A 17,081-nucleotide genomic window follows, 5' to 3' on the forward strand; every position below is an offset into this window, starting at 1 on the left:
TATTCTTCTGTTTTCAACAGATATGCCTTTCTTATGCTCGGAAAGTCTTTAGGTTTGCAAAAATTATCACCAGCCTTTCTCCACGTAACAAAGTAGGGTAAGGATGGATTTGACAGGCAGGAGTGTGAGGACATATGGTATTTGTGCTGTGGGTTATGTGATGTGAATTCACGGCTGTCTGATTCCTTCCACCATCCGACAAAGACCCACATGCCTGTGTGAGTGCCCAGGCAGAATTTTGGGTCTCTGATTTATTGGAAGACCCGTGATAGGCCATTTCACCCAGCCTTCTGCCTTCCAAATGGTAGCAGCATCAAATCATACCAATAAAAAGAAACCCAGCCACTTTGAACATACCCCTGGAGTAGGGACTCTACTTGGCACTACTGCATGTAGGGGTTGGGAGAAGGCTGTCACTGGAAATCATTTCTAATCAGAATTCTTTAAGTTGAAGAAATACTAGGGACAGTCTGAAAGGTCTGGGAGTCAGGTGGTCCCACCAAGAATCAGTGTAAAGAACAGTCATAGAATCCTGCCTTGCTATGGCAGATGTAATAGGTACCACATACATCCTGATGAATGGGCAATTCTTGCCTCACCCTGCTTCTGAGGTATCTGGTAACACTTTATAAGTACCTTTAGCAAACAAGAGAGAAGATATTCAACCACAGGCCTGTAAATACGAAAACCTCTGGGGCTAATCTAATATTTTGTTGGTGGAGTGGTAAAAAGAGGCAGCGCCATGTACGGTCGTTGCATGGTTTGAACTCTCTCCCACACAGCACACCCTCAGTAAACTGGGAAATGTGGTCAGACCACACAGCTTCTGGGGATGAGTAGTCTTGGCAGCAGGCTTTTTTGTTTTTTTTTCCTAAGCTGGTTGGCAAGACATAGAATATATGGAGATCTCATCAAAAGCCAGATATTGGTCAAGAAGGGTACAACATCTTCACCAGTAATAGAGCATGGGTACAAGGCTTAGCTTCTCACCCCCAGCTGCAGAGGGAACTAAAATGGGGTGTCCCCGTGAGACAAGTTAGAAGTGTGTGGGTGGGCATGGGTATGTGAACAATGCGACTTTGATGAGTTGCAGAAAAGGGTCACAAGCAGGAGCTGCAGAGACAGATCAGTGGGTACTGCATGTGCGTCAGCGTGGGCACCTGGGTTTGCTACCCAGCATGCATAGAAAGGGCTGGGTGTGGGGGAGCAGGCCTGTGAGCCAGCGCTGGGGAACTGGGAACCGGAGGTTCACGAGCAGACAGCCTAGCCTGCTCAGTGAACCTCAGGCCAGTGAGACCTGTCTCAGAGAAAAGAAAAAGAAGGAAGATCACCTGGTAACACCTGGAGACCAACGACTGCTGAGTGGTCCTGGAGAGCCCTAGTGCCCTAGGACTGTGGCAGGATCAGCAAGCTGGAGAGCAGAATGGAGACACAAAGTCTAATGGAGCAGGACGCCTGATGCTGCACAGGCTGTCTCTGGGACCATCTGTGTGTGACACGGGCCTTGGGCCATGAACTCCACATTTCAAGGACAGCTCAGACCTACCAAGTACTCCGTGCATTGCCCCATAACTAAGAACCATAGACACAATTCAGACGACTGGTCATCAAGACTCATGTCATGGCAGAAATAGCATGAGGGCCACTGAGGGCAGACTAGGGACTGCAGCTTGAAGAGTTCCTGGCTATGGCTTAGATCTGGCTGTACTCTGAACAGCAAGTGGAGACACTTCCCTTTGTGGCCACCAGAGGTCATTGGCTCCCACTACTGGAGCTGTAAGAAGGCCTCACAGAGAGCCTGCTACCTGTGTGCCAGGACCAGAAAATTAAGGTCTCCTCAAGCCCTGGTGCCAATACTGACCCGGAGGAAGGATGGGAGTGGGGATGGACTCTTGAGCTGACCCTGGGAGCCCCGCCCCAGCCTCTCCCTTTAAGGAGTCACTCTGAACACAACAAGGAAATGACCAGGGACTCTGAAACCAGCTGCTCCCATTTATTTTAGAGAACAACATAGAACATTCTCATTCATTTACTTTCCCTCATATTGTGTGTGTTTGTCTGTCTTTCTGTCTCTGGTGGTCTCACAGATGGCATGGAACTCACTATGCAGACCAGACTGTTTTTGAAAGTGCAGCTCATCCTGTGTCTGCTGGTATTATAGGTGTGAGGCATCACAGCTGGTTTTGTTTTGTTTCTTTTTCCGTGTGTGTGTGTGTGTGTGTGTGTGCGTGTGCGCGTGCGCGTGCGCGCGCGCGCATTCATGTGTGTGAGTATTTCATGTGAGGTGAGTGCTACTTCTCACATGTGGGTGTCTGAGGACATCTTTCCTTCACTGCTGCATATCCCACTGCTAGGGGTTCCCAAATTTCCCATGCTGCTGTCAGGGTCCTGGGGCTGCAGGTGCATACTATGTCATTTAGCTTTACATGAATTCTGGGCATCCAAGCTTCAAGTCTCATATTTGTGTAGCAAGCACTTTATTTAATGAGTCATCTTCTGGTTTTATTGTTGGTGGTGGGTTTTTTTTGTTTGTTTGTTGTTTGTTTGTTTTGGAGGCAGGATCTTTTTACACAGCTTAGGCTAGACTCAACTCACAGTGATCCTCCTGCATCAAGCCTCTCAAGAGCTTGGGTTACAGGTGTGTACCACCATGCCCAGCTTTTACTCGTTCTTATTCTCCATTTTCTGTATTGTAGTCCAATCCTTAGCAGAAGATTTTGTACCTAAACCACCTCTATCCCAGAAAACAGAGCCCATAGCAAAAACCTTTCGAGGGTTTAGTCTTTACGCTGGTACACAGGAAACTATGGCACGCACTAAGCAACTCTACTCTTACCACATCACTCGCCACTTAGAGACCTGGGCTATTTCCTGAAATTCCAGCCCAATCACTCTTAAATAACAGGTACCTTTTGCACAATTAGTACAGGCCTTGGCATCACTCATGGAACCTGGATGACAGGTGCTGGATGCTAGAGTGCCCGGAAAGCTTGACAGCTTCAGTGTGCATGCTACACGTGGGGGTGTGTGTACACACACACACACACACACACACACACACACACACACACAGACAGAGAGAGAGAGAGAGAGAGAGAGAGAGAGAGAGAGAGAGAGAGAGAGTGATATTCCCATTACTAATCTGGCCATTAAATATTTTGGGGGAGTTCCCACTGCAGAGTACAAAGTGCAACCTCAGAGCCTAATGGCAGTGCCCTACCTCTGACCCCACAGCCCTGCTGGGCTTCTCCTGTGTGATGATATATGTAGTCAGGGCTCTAGCTTTTCTGTGGGCTGGGCTGTTCTGCTGGGACACCCTCCCTACTTCTTCCTGTACTTCCCAGACTCCCACCCCAATACCAGGGACTAAACACAAGACCTCACACTTGCTAAGCAAGTGTTCTACCACTGAGCTAAATCCTTCTGGCGTGATAGCCTCCCCCCCCCCCCCGCCATTATTTGAAGGGGCTCCCAGTGGCATACATTGAGCACTTAGCAGGCTCACAAGCCAGAGATGCTTACCCCAGATCCTTCAGCAAAGCGAATGAGCTTAACTTCAGGCCACCTTAAGCATGGCCCTGGAAATCCCAGCCCTGGAAGCCAGCTCTGCTACTGTCCACCTGTGCTCCGTGTCTCAGCCAATCAGTGTGTCTCTGTGTCTCAGCCTCAGTCGCATGTGACTGGAGCTGTGAAAGCACCCTAAAACTGTCACATGCTGTACAAAGGACACGGTCACCGATTTCATGGCTCATCTTTCTTTTCCCTACAACTGTTGTCCCCTCTCCCACCTGTTCTAACTTTGTTTTCCCTCCTAGCCACCAGAGTCTGCTGTCGAGGACATGTCTGCTGTTTTTACTCATCAGAAAACTAGCATGGAGAGGGGTTCCACGTTTAAATTCTCCTAGTCCAGGAAAGGGCCCTCTTTTCCTGCCCGGAGTTAGAATATTCTGGTCTATCTCCTCTCATCTGCCTGTCTCTGCTACCGCCTCCTGCAGTCCCGCACACGTGGGTTTGATTTTCACTCAAGACAAACAACCCAAAGTCACTGGTGAGTTCTGAGCAGAGCAAGGAAATACCCCTTCCTCTGGCAGTGTACATCTGTGCATGTGCCTGTGTGCCTGTGCGTGCGTGCGTGCGTGTGTGTGTGTGTGTGTGTGTGTGTGTGTGTGTGTGTGTGTTTGTGGAGGGAGGGCATGTACTGGAAAGGGAAAGATTTCACAGCCTGCTGTGGCTTCTGGAATCATCCATCCTGAGCTGTGGTCCTGCCCCCATTCATGCCAGCACCACGCAGGACACATGAACTCCCACATGGCTCTTCTCTCCCAGAAGGCTCACCTCCCATTAAAAAAATATTTGGGAGTAGCTGGCTGAAAGAGGGAGCCCCTCCCCCACCACGGTGTAGGGTATGCACCAGGAGGCCAGGAGCCTGCTGATTTTTCTTCTGTTTTGGCTCATTTTCCTTCTGGAACAGCAGGCTCATCTCCTGCATTTTAAATAGTGGAGCATATTTAGCATTCAACACACATGTGCAGTTGATAAGGCCCAAGGAGAAGGCAACAAGCCATTCAGGGCAGGAAACCCTCTTCCCAGCCCCTCCCTGCTTCCTGCCCACATCATCTAACATTGGATTTCGAATTCTCTCTCCATGCCAGGACTGGCTGGGACTGCAGCTGGGAAGGTCAGGCTGGCTGGGGATCAGTCTGCCAGGGCCTGGGACTTGGCTAAGCTGGGACTCATGATGAAGGATGAAATGTCCGTTGTGATTCCAAAGACCAAATAGCCACAGTTTCCTTTCTCTCTTGAGATGAGGTCTTGCTGGGGCCCACATACTTGCCCACCTCAGCACCCTGAGTGCTGAGACTATGGAAGTATTCTAGAGACTTTTATCTAGGAAGTAACTCATCTTGCTCACCTCCCTCTGTCACTATGCACGACAGGAACACTAGCCAGGCGTTCTGTAGCTGCCGACTACCTCAGGGCTGATCGATAACAGGCAGGGAAACGAGAAGAGAGGGCTCAGAGACATTCGGGTGAAAGACCAATGGACGGCGGCGTGAATTCTCAGGCGGTCCCAAGGAGACAGATTTAGTCACATGTGGACATGTCCTCCTCTTCCTCCTCCCCCTCATTCTTTTTAGCAATGCTGGTGGCAGAACACTCATGTACCTAGGCAAGTACTTTATCACTGAGCTATACCCCGAACCCCCTCTGAACACAGTCTTGCTAAATTGTCCAGGCTGGCTTTGAACTCACTGTGGAGCACAGACAGGCCTTGACCTTTTACTCCCCCTGCCCCAGATTCCCAAGGAGCAGAGCTTACAGTTCTTTACTACCAGCCTGGCTCTTCCCCTCGCCCCTCCCCTTCTCACTGTGCTTGGGGGCACACGCACAGCAGAAGGTCTGCGAAGCTGTCAGAGACAACCTTGTGGAGTTGGCTCCGAGGACAGAAATGAAGCTACTGTACCTATGAAGCAGCTCACCAGCCTCCCCCTTTCTTCTAGGCTTTTACATGTTTGTTTGACTGCTTACTTATTTTTGAAACAGGGTCTCATTATTCAGCCCCAAAACTCACTATATAGACACAAATAGACTGGAGCTCAGAGATCTGTTTGCTTCTGAGGCCCTGGGACTAAAGTCATGAGCTGCCATGCCCAACCTCCCTTTTCTCACTTAAAGTATACTTTTCCCCTCCCTAAGCCACAAGAAGGACAAAAATCATACAACTGCAGATTGTTCAATTTTGTGTGAAAATACCAAGGGACCAATCTGACATGGGGGTGCTGCTTTATAGACGTGCATTTAAATCTGAGCTACCTGCTGGCTAATCCCATGCCCAGGCTGCCAGTCCCACAGGCAGGCAATGCTGTGTGCTTTGGTGGCCTTAAGGGTCAATTGGCAACTCACTTAGAAAGGACCTCTGGTTGGACATCTCCCTTCTCTTCCACTACAGATCCAGAGTGCCAGGCTAACACTTCACAGGAGGTGATCGAGGGTCGCTCAGAAACACATCTGTGCCTGGCCTCTCTCTGACAGCAGCCATCGGTGACTACTTAGCTGCTGCGGCAGCTGCTCTCTGACTCAGGAATGGAATTCTAAAAGCATAAATTCACCACAATTTAAAGAGAAACTGGATTAAGTTATGACAGAGAGTTTAAGTATATTTGGGACCACTCTATTAGACAGTTTCTAGTTTTTAATATCTGAGAATGGGCTAAACACTCCTGTAAACTTAGATGTGCCATGAAGGGACTTCCATGGCTAGGGATGGGAGGAGGTAGGGCACAGGGAAGGAACAGAACGAAGAGAACATGAACTAGCTTGCTAACTGTGTTGAAATGGTAACATTGTGGCTGTGCCAGGCCAAAGGAAACATACTGCTGAAAGCTAATTTCACATGGCCTTTCACTTTTCTCAAGGTGGCTGCTAGTGTAGAACGGGAGGCGGGGAAGCACCTGCATTTCCACTGTCGTCTGGATACTGCTACTCCAGACACTTTCAGATAGAAGGCCACGCCTCCGGGGATCACACAGTCCCTTCAGGGGACCTGTTTGGTTCTGTTCCACATTGAGTTCAACAAGCGCTAGTGAGAGCAGCTCCTGTACTGCACAGCTGTCCACAGGCCACCATGCTGGGGACACCGTGTCACCCCCGAGCGAGCAGGTGGAACCCAGGAAGTGAGATGTATGGAGGACATATGGGGAGAGGGCTTGGCAGGCAAGGACAGTGCCGGCAGTGTGTCGGGTTGGTGGCCAGGAGGAATGGGCCAGGGACGGCCGGGGAGCAAACTGACCGGCACAACGGGACAAGAGAATGGTGCTGAGCAGGGGCAGCATGCCGCAGAAGGATCGGTGGTCCCTGCTTCAGGGACTTTCCTCGCCCATTCTCGGGGGCCTGCGGGCTCCCCCTCCTTTTCGGGATATCTGAGCCATAGCGACGGTGTCTTCTGTCCCACCCTATCTCTCTCCTGGCCCGAGGACTAAACATTCAGTGTCTAACAGATACCTCTTTGCGGTTATTTCTCAGCCCCTGCAGATGCCCAGACTCTAAGGGAGCCTGGCCTCATTTTCCTTCGCTTGGGGAAGCGGTAGCAGCAGTGACCTAGCCATCCACGTCTGAGACCGCTCAGCTGTGTGACGTGCTCTCCTGGGTTCAGACCACCCTCCATGTGCCACCACCCCTTCCTTGGGTCTAGGCTCTCACCACACCTCACTTGGACTAGGCAAAAATACCCTCACTCTTCTCAGTGCTTCCAGAATGTTCCTCTAGCCTTCCTGAGTACTACTGCCAAGGCGACTTTACAACTGAAAACTGGTCTTTTAATTCTGTAGGCCATCTCTGTATGGTTCCAAATTTGCTGCACTCAGTGGGACTTTATGCCTGCTTCCTTGGACTCACAGCCCACTTCTCCTCATGGGCAAATGCTTCTGACCATTGTGAGCCCTTTGCCTACAACATCCTTCCCACTTGCTTAAAAATAATTTTTTAATTGAGGCAAAACAGACGTGGCATAAAATTTACCACTTAGACTCCATTTTCTATGTCTAGGTTCTTACTACAGACATCTCTGGCTTGTGATTTAACCTGGCATCTATGACTTTATGACTCTTTGACTCAATGGTAACTACATTTTCTTTAGGTTTGTGGTACTAGGGGCTCAGCCCAGACCCCCATGCATGGGAAGCATCAAGCTGCACCACCAGCCCAGAAACTAAACTTTGAGTTTTGAATTATTCCCAGGCTAGCCATATGTGGTACCCTATTCTCTTATGGGGCTGAGCCATGGCTGCTGCTACTAGGTGGATCCACCATTGACCATATATAAAGAAGACTCTCTTTTAAAGAGATTTAGCCCAAAGTAAGCTGATCTACAGGGTCTGAGGAAGTTATATGTTTTCATATGTAGGTTTGCATGTGTGTATGGTATGTTTATGTGTTTGTGGGTGCGTATGGAAGCTATTGCTAGGAGCTGATTGCCCTCCTTGGTTGCATTCCAAACCTTAGCTTCTAAGATGGCTTCTCATCGAATAAGAGGCTCACTGATTCGGCTAGACTGGCTGGCCAACGAGCTTTAGGGATCTGTCTGCCCACCCCTTCCCCCCATCACCGGACACACACTGCTGTACACAAGCTTTATGTGGGTTCTGGGAATGTGAAGTCAGGTCCTCGTGCTGTGTGACAGGTCTTTCACCAACAGAGTCACCTTCCTGCCTCCCATACCTCTTTTTTATGTGCTTGATGGGAATCTGAACTCATGTCTCTATGAGTATTTGTTGAACTAGAGACAAGAAAAGGAAGTTCAAAGCCAGGTTCTGTATAGATTTTGTGTGTGACTTTTAGCATGTATGATCTCACTTTCAAGGCTAAATAGTTTGTGATTCTAAACCACACCCCTCTTAGAATTTCTCAGTTTCCTTATTGCCTATTAAATTAAGAGTGAGCCCCACCAACATAAAAACCCTCTGTAAGTTGATCCTAAATTCCCTATTTCAATCTGATGACCCATTACTACCTATTACACCAACTCACCCTGCTCTCTTCCGTATCGAGTAAAGATAGAACATGCCACTGTCTTTACTCAATATCTAATGGCACCTACAATAATAATTATGTGCCCACTATTACAAGTGCTGGGGGTGCACAAGTCCCGCTAATGTTACATATAGAGCTTCATGCAAGTTAGAAAAAGCACCTGCAGTCCGGGTACCCAGTAGTCATCCTGGTGCAGTGCATACCCAGGAGAAGGGCATCCAACCCAGGCTGAGGACTTAAAAGAGGTCTACCAGGTGAGACACGCTTCAGCCATTCCTCAGCTTATCGTGGGGCAATGCAATTTTTAGTTTGCTATGTAAGTAGAAAGCTTTAAAGGCCAGCATGCATTTTAAAATTTGTCTTTAAGTTTTATTTTATGTGGGTGGCCATTTTGCCCGCATGTATGTTTGGGTAGCACATGTGGGCCTGGTACCCTCAGAACCCAGCAGACGGCCTCAGACCTGCTGGAACTGGGTTCCAGACGGTTGCTAGCTGGTACATGGGCGCTTAAACCTTTTTCCTCTGAGAAGCAGCCAGCGCTTTACCTGCTGAGCCAGCCCTCTATCTGCTTAGGGGGCTGGACGCCTCTGTGAGTAAATTGCCTCTTTTGATCTCACTCATGTCTAGCAGGCAATGGGGAACTTGAGAGGGCTATGATTTAGAATTCAGGTTTAAAGTGAAACAGAGATTCTAAGTGACTGCCTCCAGGACACACAGAAAGTCCATGGCAGAGCCTAGCTTTGAACTCATTTTTCCTACCTCTAGCTCAGTGTTGGGTTTCTTCCACCATGTACCCCGGCAAGGCCATTCACTGACTGTTGTTTTCCACCTGCCCACCTCTGCCCCCTGCTGGCAAGTCTACTGTGCTGCTGTCATTGTAATGTCACCTTCCATCAACATGGGACCCAGGTTCTTCTGCCTTCCAGTGTGGACTGAAGACCAGTGGCTCTCCATGATCTCTCCGTGACCTCTCCATCCTCGGGTGCAAGCCTGGCACTGCTGAGGCCTCCTGCCTGGAGATTTGCAGTGTGCAGAATGGGCATTACTGAACCACACCGCTCATGCTACACCAGCCAGTCCGTAGTATACATTCTTGCTGTCAGTCCTGCTCCCTTGACAATGACTTCACAGCACTTTCTGCCCCTAGCTGAAGATGCCTTGCCCATGGCAGGTCTCAGTGTGTTGAGAGGGTCAGCTGTGCTGAATGGGGAATGTGATCTAACTCAGCAGTCTCCCTGACAGTGACCTGGTGGAGAGTCACGGTGGAGTGCTTTGGGGTCACACAACCCCTCAGCTGCCCCTTCAAAAGGTGAGCTCAAATATCTCACTCAAGCATCCTTGCCTTCCTTACATGGGTCTGTAGGTCGTTCCCAGATGCAGAACCTTCTCTTCTTTCTTTGCTTCTGTGGTGCTGGGGACCATATTCATGCTTTACAACCAAGCAACACTCCCGCGGCCTGAATAAATTATTTTGCCGTTTTCACATTTCCACTGAATCTGTCTCTTTTTGTTTTTTACTTAGGGTCTCACTATATAGTCTAGTATAGCCCCCTTGAATACCTACCCTGGCAGGCCTCTATCCTTGGACCCCTAAATGCTGGGATCATAGGCACCATCATGCCTATCTCTGAAGAGCCATTTCTCTGATTTTCCAGTTGGATGAACTCCTCAATCTTAATCCCAGGTAATGAGATTTTGGAACAAATGGTAGGATAATACTCATGGTAATTACCCTTAAACATGCACTGTGCATGTACTCTGACTCAGGTACTACGCATGTTGCTGTGTACAAAGAAGCTCACTGGATCCTCACAGTACCCCATGGGGCAGAGCTAGTATATGCACAGTATAGGAAACTGAGGCACAGCACAATCAACGTTAGTTGGCAGACACCTGTCCCCAGACATTCGTTCCTCAGCAGACAAGTCCTCTGCTCTCTGGGGGCCTGAGAAGAGGGTCTGGCAGGTGGACCCTGCCACAACTGATCAGAGGCCACTCTTAGACCAGGTCTCTCCTAAGCAACTGTACCCTCACACAGGAAGCTCCCAGAGAGCATACCCGGTGCAGCCACACCCATCTTCCAACCTCTCCCCTCACCTGAGGTTGTCTCATTGATCTGGCATAATGAGCTCTTCACAAGTCATCGCAATTTCCAGTGCACAACAATCACCCCCATTGACGATGGCCGTATTCCACAGCTTTGCTGGGTAGGACGGTAAGTGCCATCAACTACCATTAATTAATGAACACCCTTTCTCTTTAAATATATAAACTAGACACACTCCACACTTGCCCCTTATCTGTCTTCCCGAGGCCTGGAAGATAAAGCAGAAGGTGCTGTGACAAGCCAGTCCTTAGTGCTCTGTGTTCATCCTTCATATTTTCAGGATGGTTTCCAATTTGTGCAGTCCGTAGGGAACCTCTTGTGCTTTGGTAAAGACTCCCCACCAGGAGGGTGACCTTCCCTTTACTGCTCCTTTCCCCAGCCCTCCCTTCGGTCAGATCTACGACACTCGGTGTCCTCAGGGGACCGGGAGCCGAGACCCTAAGGCACCATCACTGCCTTCCCCCTCTTCCTCCTCCAGTGACTATCTATCTATACCAGCATTTCTCTTCACTGGGCCAGAAAGCTGAGGCAACCCTAGCGCTGAGGCATCTTTCCCTGTTTCCTTTTCCTTAGACACAACACAGCTCAGCTCTCGAGCATACAGATATTCTTCTGTCCAGGCATACACAGTCCCATGCTTCTCTTCCTCATGCTATCACTCTGGGTCCCTTCCTCAGTCCCCCAGACTTGTGAACATGACACCCAGGGTCATAGTCAGAGTGTAGAGGCACCGTCTCAGCACCCAGCACCCAAACTCACCATGGTTTATCCCTTGGCCCCTTTGTAGAGAAGACTGTGTGCTGTTTGCTGCTGGAGGTAAGTAGATTGTCTTTGGGCGTTTTAAATGGCTTTGAGGTGCTGCTGACAGCGTTATGGCCGCTGAGACAGGCTTTTGTCTTTGCCTGTGCTAGTGATGTCCTGGAATTGGAGGCTGGAGATGCTGGAGAGGGAGAAGGCCTGCACATTGAACTGTGTCTTCTCTCTACAGGGGAAAAAGAACAGAATTCAGCACTGCGTCTGTGGCCAGTGGGTTCCATGTTCACACACTGGTGAACACAGGCACACAGCAGGCCTCTCCCGGCCAGGTCGGCGTTCACACACCCGTGAACACAGGCACATAGCAGGCCTCTCCGGGCCAGGTTGTGTCTCCACAGTCTCTCACATTTGTTCTGATGTTGGTGTCAATGCCAAGCAACAATGACTACAATCCAGACTTCTGGATCAAATGGCATGCTCAGCTCACCCTGGCATTCTTACGGGAGGTATTTCTATCCTTCTGCAAAACCACTTTCATGGAGTAGCAGGTATCACCTGACACAGTGAATCAACCACAAAACCAATGTGATTCCCAGACAGCAACTCGGATCTCCCAGCGGGAGGATGGGCAGACTGGGAAAGTCAGTGACGATGCAGGGGGTGGGGAGGAAGGGGGGCAGATGTTTGAGAGCCTTTAAAGGCCAGGAGTGATGCAGTATCTGCCCCTTCCTGGGACTGTAGGGACAGTCTGCTAACACATCCCAGTTGTAGCCTCTTCAAGCTCACAGAAGTTCAAGAGCACCACATTCAGAAGGATGTAAATGCCTGAGCAGAGCCCACAGAAGCAGTGCATGGATTTGGGAGGGCAGACACAGCTTCCTGTATTTCTGCAGGAAATCCTAGAGGTCTGGGCAGAGATACCTCGCTTGTTCACACCCTGTCAGCTTCCACATTCTTGGACCGACAGGTAGGAAGCATACCCTGAGCAGGACTGATGCAAGAAGCTAGGTTCTGAGACATATCCGTATGGTGGTTGTTAACAGTTTTGAAGTCATGGGTTTGATAAAAGTTAACAACTCTAGAAAAGTACATTTCCACATGCTCAAAAGCTTTGTACACAGTTCTGGGAAAGAAGCCTCAAACCCTTACAAGATGTCCCTGAAATCTAAGTCCCCTCTGGCTCTCCTGTGCCTTCAAGTAATTAGCTGATTGATGCTTGCTGAAGAAATAAATGAATTGGCAATAAAAGCCCTTCCTGGTGGAAAGAACTGGGGACCACAAATTTAGTCTGCTTTGACAGCAGAAATAGAGGTGGAAAGAATGGAAATATGGTAGATTCTATCTTCCCTCCAGCCGAGACCTGTCTCGGGTTTTCTTCTGGGTGAAGCATTTCTGATTGCTGTGATAGGAGCTGCCTGGATCAAGAAAGCCAGAGGGTCCTTTGAGAGCAGTTTGGGGTTCCCTTACCACCTCTCATCCCAATGAACAGTTTGAGGGTCATCTGACTGTCTGGTATTTTCATCTGAAAGCATTCACATTCTATCTCTATAGAATAACTCCTTCACTGTCCTTCACTGGCTCAGAGTAAACCCTGCATACATGCCTTATTCCAGAAGCTACCCACTGAAGGCTTCGAAGCCTGAGATCTGTTTTGATGTTCTAGAGAGAATGCAAGGCTGGGAGTCAGCATGCCCTGGGTCCTAACACCCTTGTGGTAGGTTTAGGTGCCTTCAGTGCTATGCTGGCTCTTGGCATCCATATCTTCATCTATAAATGAAGTGCGTCCCTAGATGCTTCTCAGGTCTCTTTACACTCCTCGATTTTGAATACAATGCCCACCAAGACCTGCTCTTCTTTCGTGATTCCTAGATACTACAGCAACAATTACAGATGGAGCATTGAAATAACTCATGTGAGGAGGCTTCTCCTTGAAAGAACTCACTCCTTTGTAAAATGTACTGGCCTTTAAAACCCCCGTGTGACAGCAAGAAGCAACCAGGCATGCACTCCCCACAGCTAACTGACTCTAGGAGACACTGAGTGGCCAGGTAATTGCCAAGGTCAGGACCAATGACTGCTTGAGAAATAGGGCCTTGGCTATGGACCCAACTACCTCGCAGGAAGGAAATGGGGTGTACTGTGAACAAGCCTGGAGAACAGGAAGTCACTAAAGGTTAGATGTGGGCAGTTTGAGTGGACTAGCTTGATGCCTGTGAAACTCACATTCGGCCATGATGGGACCAGAACCGAGCCCCTTCAAGTCCTTAATGCTTTGTGCCCTTCAGAAATATCTTTTTGAGCAACATATTTCTTCTACTTTTTTTTACACAGGATTTTGATTCTAAAATAAGATTTTTATTTCTATCACAGCTTTTTCATATTTTTCTCTACCCCCTCATTTACTCACTGACTCGTTCAAAGCTGGTGGGGACTGGAGTATACAGAAATATCACTTAATTAGCTTTTGATAACTGTAGGGAAAAGAGGGCCAGTCAAAGAAACACACCCTGAGCAGAGTCAAAGAAACACACCCCGAGCAGAGCCAAAGACACCCCCCTTCCCGAGCAGAACCAAAGAAACACACTTTGGCCCTGCAACCAGAACCAAAGAAATGCACCCTGACCCTGAAACCAGTGCCAAAGAAACACACTTTGTCCCTGGAATCAGAACCAGTGAAAGAAATGCACCATGGCCCTAAAATTGGAGCCAAAAGGCTAAAAAGGACCAGAGAAAGAAATACACTTTGGCCCTGAAACCAGAGTCAAATCTGACCTTAATCCTGTGCAGAAAACTAACCAATCCCTGAGCAGAGCTCTAGCCAATCTGAGCTCAGCAGTAAAATCTGATTAATCCCCACCCTGGAAGCCCTATATAAATCCTGTGTCTGTTTGCTCTACCAGGCTGCCCTCTGCCACTCTGGCAGCCACTCTCCTGGATTCTTCCTTCCAATAAACCCCTTGGATGAGCTTTGGGTGAAGATCTTCTTTTGCGGTGGTGGAGCAGAGGCGACTCTGGGCAGAGCAGAGCAGAGCAGAACAAGCAGGGCTGTTACACTTTTGCCCTGGAAACCTTCCCTTGGCAGAGCGGAACCTTCCGCTCTCTGCTCTCTGCTCCCAGGGAGCAGAGCTGAACTGTAGCAACTTCGCCCTAGAAACCTCCTGTGGAGCAAAACTGCTACACTGGGCGAACATCCCCAGCTGGAAGACCCTATCCTGCTGGAGCAGAGCCTATACACTGGGGAAGCCTTTCCCTGAGGCTGGGCTGTAAGCAGCTAAGCTTACTACAACCTGTGATAGTCCTTGGCTCCCGAGCTCCAGGACACCTTTCCATCTGAGCTGTGTAACACTCAGTATTCTGTGACTCCCGAGCTCCAGGATACCTGACTCATCCCGATCCAGCCTGAAATGCCAACAATAACTGAGTAATAAAAAAACCCTTATTTTTCTAAATTAATGGTTAAAAACTGTTGAATTAGTGGGTAGGAGAACGAATTGGGAATAACACAAAGGCACACATGCAGCCGGTGGTGGTGGCAAACACCTTTGACCCCAGAACTTGGGAGGCAGAGGCAGGAAGATCTCTGTGCATTTGAGGCCAGCCTGCTACACAAAGAAACCTTGCCTAATAAATAGATAAATAGATAGATAGATATGCATGCATGCATGAAAAATACTGTATACCCATTACACTTTGTGACCTAGAAAATTAATAGAAGTAGGGATGAACCACATGAAATTGTCATTCATTAATGTACAAGAATGGCGGGAGGGTGAACACTGGCAATTCTGAAACCACCTTCATAGAGAAGTTGTGGTCATGTTCTTGGCCCATATATTATACTGTTAAACTGGCATAAACATTAAACCAATGATTTTTCTTGGTTTTATGTTTTTTTTTCTTTCCTCCACAAGTTTTCCCTCCCCTTTCTGGCTTGTTGAGACAATGCTTCATAGCTGGCCCTGCTTCACTAGTTACTTGTGGCAGTGGAGACCTTGAACTCTGATCCTTCCGACTCAACCTCCCAAGTGCTGATCTTACAGCCCTGGTTTACCAGGTGCTGGGGATAACCCCGGGACTTTGTACCTGCGAGGCAAGCCACATCTCTAGCCCCCATAAATCCTTACATATCCACTTGAAAGAACAAGTTGCATCTAAGACATGTTTGCCCATGAGTCAGCATTTCATTCCTTTTGCTGTAGGAACAAGCCTGACCCCTACTGGGGCAGGAGAGAAAATCTACACGAGCATTTGAAATGGCAGAACCCGGGGCTTCTTTGTGTTAGGGAACTGAATGGCAAGCACTTTTGAAATGTGTGGAACGGGTTCCAGGCAGAATGAGCACACTGAACAGGAAGACCCTTACTGGCATCAATCTGAGAGTCTCCAGCATCATAAAAAATACATCGACGCACAGGTAGCCTTCGGTGGGCAAAGCTTCCAGTGCGTTTCAGTCAAGTGCCTGCCTTAGGTAAGGGCCTATCTTGATTCTAGTTCCAACTTACCTAGGGTTGAGAGTACATTATAGTCTTCATTCACTATGGAAATATTTAACAGACTTAAGCCATGTTACAAAGAAGGAACCTTTCCCTCTAAATTTCTGTCTTTGCGAATGAATGTACACAGCTGCATTAACAAAACTGTAACCAACCGATAGTTTCGACTACTTTTCAACTAACATTGTTTTATGTATATATGCATATCTAATTCCCATGTGTTTGCCACATTCAGTCATTAACATATTGCAGAATATTTAGCTACTCTTTTCCTGTCTGGCATTCTAAAAACTGACACTTAAAGTGAGGTAGGACTTTCTCTTGAGGTAACAGTATTCCCAGTCTGAAAGCTCCTGCCACACACTGACTTCAGACCATAAGCTGCTGTGCTCAAGTCCCTAGTATTCCCCTCCCAAGAGAAATCAGAGTTGTCCTGGGAGACCACCCACACTCAGCACACTAACAAAAACCTTACCACGAGATCTTGGACGGACTTTACGCTCCACTGTTTCTGTCGTCTGGCTGCTTATGTATCAATCTGTTATATTTATTATCAAATTTACATTAGGGGATATTTTCTGTGTGCTCAGGACTCTACTACATACCAGATTTACTATTTACTTCATAGTACTTAGGTTTACAACTTCTTAAATAACCTATCAGTATTTCCAGTCTGTAGCTGAGGAAACCGAGGTTACCCAAGGTGTGGTGGTGAGGCGAGAACAGTCCCCAGAGGCTCCTGTGCTTGAATACTTGGTCCTCGGTTGGTGGCACTGGTGGGAAAGGATTAGGAGGCATGGCCTTGCTGAAGGAGCTGTGTCACTGGGATTCAAGATTAAAAAGACCCACGCCATTCCCAGCCTCCCTCTCTTCCTCCCTCCCTTATTCTTACAGAGCAAGATGTGAACTCTCAGCTGTTCTTGCTCGGCCATCATGGGCTCTAACCCACGGAAACTATAGATCCAAATTAAATGTTTCCTTTTTAATCTGCCTTGGGTCTTATCATAATAGAAAAGAAGCTAGACAGAAGTCACAAAGCCAGGCAATGCACATAGATCTGGGGCTATCTTTAGGATGTGAGCCTTTTTTTTTCCCTAAAGGATTAGGTTAATTTTTATTTAAAGAACAGGGATAGGTTGGTGTGGTGATGCCCGCCTTTAATCCTAGCACTAGAGGTACAGACAGTGGCAGATCTC

General features: G+C 48.3%; 1 protein-coding gene across 19 annotated transcripts in view; it reads right to left on the minus strand.

Annotated features, from left to right (window-relative positions):
* Atxn7l1 (ataxin 7 like 1) overlaps positions 1-17,081 on the minus strand; it is a 225,631-nt gene that overhangs the window by 37,328 nt on the left and 171,222 nt on the right. For 18 of the 19 annotated variants that reach the window (XM_040743276.1, XM_040743280.1, XM_021230731.2 and 15 more), the window contains one exon: positions 11,396-11,618. In XM_040743276.1, coding sequence (XP_040599210.1) covers positions 11,396-11,618 — 223 coding nt within the window. Of the gene's footprint in view, positions 1-9,416; positions 9,440-11,395; positions 11,619-17,081 lie in introns of those variants that run through there. The other variant, XM_040743288.1, reaches the window with a different exon arrangement.

The sequence above is a fragment of the Mesocricetus auratus genome, unplaced genomic scaffold (assembly GCF_017639785.1).
Source record: "Mesocricetus auratus isolate SY011 unplaced genomic scaffold, BCM_Maur_2.0 Super-Scaffold_15014, whole genome shotgun sequence".
In the NCBI taxonomy this organism is placed as follows: Eukaryota; Metazoa; Chordata; class Mammalia; order Rodentia; family Cricetidae; genus Mesocricetus; species Mesocricetus auratus.